The sequence below is a fragment of the Poecilia latipinna genome, unplaced genomic scaffold, assembly GCF_001443285.1.
Source record: "Poecilia latipinna isolate Pla-1442-1.1 unplaced genomic scaffold, P_latipinna-1.0 Scaffold2225, whole genome shotgun sequence".
Lineage (NCBI taxonomy): Eukaryota > Metazoa > Chordata > Actinopteri > Cyprinodontiformes > Poeciliidae > Poecilia > Poecilia latipinna.
Window position 1 is genome coordinate 81372 of NW_015114841.1, and position 5020 is coordinate 86391.

The 5020-nt window shown below is 38.5% G+C and overlaps 2 protein-coding genes across 2 annotated transcripts in view; one reads left to right on the forward strand and one right to left on the reverse strand.

Annotated features, from left to right (window-relative positions):
- LOC106936849 (phospholemman-like) overlaps positions 1–1250 on the forward strand; it is a 15344-nt gene extending 14094 nt beyond the window's left edge. Inside the window, exon 8 of the mRNA XM_015018079.1 lies at positions 589–1250. Coding sequence (XP_014873565.1) covers positions 589–608 — 20 coding nt within the window. The 3' untranslated portion in view covers positions 609–1250. The remainder of the gene's footprint in view (positions 1–588) is intronic.
- A 254-nt stretch (positions 1251–1504) lies between these two features.
- On the reverse strand, positions 1505–4995 carry LOC106936847 (uncharacterized). The gene is made up of 5 exons (XM_015018077.1): positions 4005–4995; positions 3789–3818; positions 3418–3700; positions 3122–3258; positions 1505–2398 (listed from the first exon to the last, which is right to left on the reverse strand). Exons 1-5 carry the CDS (start codon positions 4036–4038, stop codon positions 2055–2057), a joined length of 828 nt encoding a protein of 275 aa, XP_014873563.1. The 5' UTR covers positions 4039–4995; the 3' UTR covers positions 1505–2054.
- Positions 4996–5020: the final 25 nt, after the last annotated feature.

The window sequence follows — 5020 nt, forward strand, 5'->3', positions numbered from 1 at the left end:
TAAATACATTTTGTTTTTAATTTGCTTTAAAAAGTTAAAATCCCCTAAACTAGAGGAAAACTATTGCTGATAACAACTTTACCAACTATCAAGTCGAATGTAGAGTTATAAAGATAGATCTTCCAGATATCTATATATTCATATAACTGCACATGTATTGTAAAACAAAATGCAGATAGCTTATTGTTACCTGTGCTTGGTGAGTTTAAGCCGACTCGACCAAAATGTTACACAGCATATGTTATGAAGATGAGTTTGGTAAGCCATGAAATTATTGCAGCTTTGATGTAAACAAAATACAGCGGAGACCCACATGGAAAAGATCTGTGTAAAGTGTAAGCATTTCTTCACAGCGCCTGCAGGGATTCACTGCAACCATGTTTTCCACCTGCTCTGTCTCTGTCCTCCTCCCTGCCTGTTATCACCAGCTTTGTCTTATTTACACATTTGTTCCTTCTTGCAAATGGTCTCATTTTAGAGTCAGTGTTGATGAATTTTTAGGTGAAGATTACGAACGGGGGGGGGGAAGTCGATTGGTTTAGTAAATGTCTCTGGTCTCTGACTTCTCTTTCCATGTTGTGCTTACAGGTCGTGCCTGCGACTGCTAGACAACAACCTAAACACACCTACTTCTCAAACGTCCAGCCAACAGAAACCACAGAGCAGCAGCAGCAGCGGGATTTATAAGACCAAGCACAAGCTTTTGCTGTTATTTAGAGAAATCCACAGAGAGCAGTCGGCATGCACCGGATATTAGGTGTGAGGCTTTCTGCCTGACAACTGAACTACTGACCTGCAGCCTGTTACACTCAGAAATATTGTGCATAAAACTGTGTCGCTTTCATTTCACTCAGCTGAACTCTTGTGTATTTGGGAACCTGTTGGTCTGGGATTTACTGAGAGACTCCAAACGTTTGTGTAATTTTCCAAAAAGAGAGCAAACATGTCACAATTCAGCTTGTGTCGGCTGACTGAAATGAAAGTGGCATCGATGATAATGCAAACATACCACCAAAAATGATCGTAAAGCTCCCTGCAGGCTGTGTCTGTCGTCACTTCTGTCATGTATTCTCTATGTGTGAGATGAACACTGATGTAGATATTAGTCAACAACCTAACCTGCAGTCTGTGTTTTGTGTCAAATCTGTGGAGTGAGTGATGTTCCTTCCCCAAGTTTCGTTTCATGGAGGAGTGTAGTGGATTGCACTGTTAAATGAGTCCTGTTTCTATAAAATAACAGTTAAAACACATGTAGGAGTGGACCTTTATTTTGTGTGTGTGGAGTGTTGCTCTGTGTGATGGACACACAGAGCATCACTCTCACTCTGTGAGAAATTAATTTAACCCTAAAGTTAATGCAATGTTGGATTCTGCAGAGCACATAATGACCGCAAGAGGGAGCTAATTAAGTAAGTTTATAACATATATGTACCATAGCACATTAAAAATGGTGTACAAATTAAATGAAATAATTGATTTAATATCAACCTTTTCATTTTGTCTCATAATTATTACTAGTTTTTTATGGGAGAACACATTTAATTACCAAGCCCACCTCAGTTTACTGCAGAGGGGGCTCAAGTCATTGTTTTGCTAATCCCAAGAGGTTCTCGCGTCTTTCCAAAGAAAGAAAAAAAGAAATGGATTTATAAAGCAAAATGCATATAAAGACAAAATCTTTATTCAGCAAGTCACAGCATAAATTATATCAGTGTTTCTTTAAGAAATTCTGACTTATAAGGGTGGCTTTGATGTTAGCATAGAAACATTACATAGCCACTTTAGCAATATACAAAGGTGGGTAGACGACCCAAAAGTTGTACAGATGTAAGCATCACAACTTCAACACATTCTTACTAAAGTGAAAGTAAAAATATTCATTCAAAGACTAATTCAAAGGCTTAAAGGTATTTAGTAAAATGCTACTCAAGTAATGAATGACTGATCATAACATATTATGTAAATGTAACTGAATAAATGTCTTATTTATGATTACCAGAACATAATAAACCCACTGCTAAAGCCTGTATCACTGCACATTATAGTTGTTTTTTTTATGATGCACAGATGAAATTAAACTCTTCATCATCAGACTTGCTGAACCAGCGACGGTCTTCTGTCTTCATGGCTCCACTCATGTCACAGCTTTCTTCATAGCCATCCGATTCCCAGCGATTAAACTCTACAACGTTGTCATCAACCCAGAACCAGAAGTCCAGAGTGCAGGTGTAGTGAAGTCCGATCCACATGAAGGGACTGTTGGCTTTCTCAGCCTCCAGCTCAGCAAAGGTCTGCATCTGTTCATCCAAGATGGAGGCCAGATCTCCGTGGTTATCTCTGCAGTAGTACAGGGCTTCTTCCCAGGTCTTGTTTTGGTCAATCAATTTAAAGGGGGATACTAGAAGAGCAAATATACACATAAAAAAAATAATAATAAATCAAGAATTGGCACAACGTAAAATAAAAAGTACATATATGTTGTTCAACCAGAGGAACATTTTTTAGCTTTTCATATCCAGTCTGCTCTAATGTTTAGCATTAACATTTCAGAAAATGACTTAAGATGTGAGGATCTTAAGTTGTTTTGATTTTTTATTTGATTTTAGTGTCATTATTATTTTTGCGTTAGTTTCTCATTTTGATTAGATGAGTCTTGTTCTTTTTGATTTTTGTCCTTCATTTTTTTCATTAAATCACCTAAATCTGCTCAACGCCTCCGCCTGCTGCGTCTGGGTCCATCAACACAACCTGCAGTGCGACATGAGAGACTTTAATCTGAATGTGACAAACTCACAGGCTGACTCAAAGGTCTGAACGGGACATTAAGAGTCCCTGAATGCACAAGATCTGATTCACCTTATTGAAATGAAAATAACTCACACAAACTTTTCCAGGTTCAATCCAGCCTACACGCACTCCAGTACATACAACAGCATCACTTCTGATTTGACTAAAGTTGGTAATTTGCTTCAAGTCTCCTCACATTGTTGAGTTTGCCAACATTCAGCTTTCTTTGATATGCTTAATGTTCACACTGATGCATGTCGAGGTGTTCGACCTCCATCTTTTCTCATATTTCCGCCAACGAGCCTCATTCATGGAGGAAGACGTTAATTATTACCTATCTTATTGCCTGTGATGTTCACTTCACAGAGTACCAAAGGCGTTTTTGGCATGATGGTGACATAACGCCCCAGCGCTGGACCAAACGAGTAGAGATTGTTTTGGTCGACTGTGAAGTTGGTGATGTTATAAACCCTGAAACAAAATGAGGAGAAGTCAAGAAAGGTGATGTGAGATTAATCCTGGCTTTATCTGTGAAGTTATAGCTGTGTGCAATTATATTTAGAGTGATGTTGGCATAAGTATAAAGCTGGCAGCCTGAAAATACTAAATAAATCAATTTAAGGTTCTTACAGCTTGTTGTTGACGCTGTTGTTCTGAGGAAAGTTCCCAATGTAGATCTTCACCCCAACTAAATCAGAATGGTCAGCGTTTTTATTGTATATTGAGATGCAGGAAATGTTGTAAACACCCTGTAGATCAACGCTCCACCAGGAATCAGGCAATTCTTCAGTGTTTGAACATGATGACCGATTTCCATCGATGGCTTTGGCAGAGCTGTATTCGTCAGAGAAGTAAATTGAAGACTGAGAGGATTTGGAGTTTGTTAGATCTAAAGTTTGAGTGTCACGCTGAGCTACGGAGGAAAAAGAAATAATTTGATTATAGAACTTCAAAATGTCTAAAACAGTATAACGTCTACCAGTGAATACATTTGGTCCTACCTGTCGTCTGCTGGGACACCCTCAGCCTCCCTGTGAAAACATTTATTTTGAAATATCCTCAAACTGGACTTGTCATTCACCTCTTTCATTGTTTTAACTATAACTTTCGTGGAAAGTAATGGAAACTTTTCACATACATGAAAAAACTAAGAAAAATTGTTTCATCATGATTTTCTTTCTTCATGGTGCCAGACGGGATCAAAATGAGCCACTTACCAATCAAACCGATGAGCAACAGACACCGCAGCATGTCTGAAAGTACACTAAACAAAAGAATCAAAGTAGGAATGACGGTTTGTGCAGATTTGTCCTCCTTCTGTAAAAAACAAAAAAGAAGTAAAAAATAGGGAATAAAATAATATCTGTCAGAGCAGGTTATATTTTGCTTCCGTAATGTTGGCTGGAGATTTCTAACTGAGCTGTTGTCCACTTGTCCACAATAAGCCTCATTTATTGGTCGCTTTCTGAACTGCTTCTGTTACTTATTATCACAGTCACAGGTTCAAGGTCAGACTTGTAGGTTCAGCAGCTCGACATTTGCATTTTGTCTGCCATGGGATGGAAGCAATTTGTTTATTGGTCATCAGATCAAATTTCTAAGTCAACATTTAGTGAATTCACTCTTTGTGCGAAATATCCTAAATAGGTCGCACTACTATTTACGATAGATAGTAGAGATATATATGCAAAACTGACTTACCATGAAGCTACGTTCATCGTGACGTAATGCCTGAAAAGTTGCATTAAAAGTGTCAACTTTGCTTTGTTTGGTAAATAACAGCACTTTTAATGCAACGTTTAATTAAAACTGGCATTAAAGGTCTATTAAAATTGTCAACTTTGCATTAAAAGTGTAATTATTTACAGAAAGACACTTGATGAAAACAGACGTAAACATTCATGAACATGACAGGTGTTGTGTCACGTTTATGACAGTGTCATGTCAGTCTTATGTACACCCCATCAAATAAAGTGTTACAGAAAATGCGCTCCTCCTCCTTCCGCTTGAGGACGTCCCAAAGGCGTTCTATTGGGTTTAGGTCTGGAGACATGCTTGCTCAGTCCATCAGCTGTACCTGCAGCCTCTTCAGTAAAGCAGTGGTCATCTTAGAGGTGTGTTTGGGGTCATTATCATGTCTGAACGTCAGTATTTCACAGTACATATTGGAGTTCATGAAATGTAACTCCCCAACACCTGCTGCACTCCTGCAGCCCCAGACCATGGCATTCCC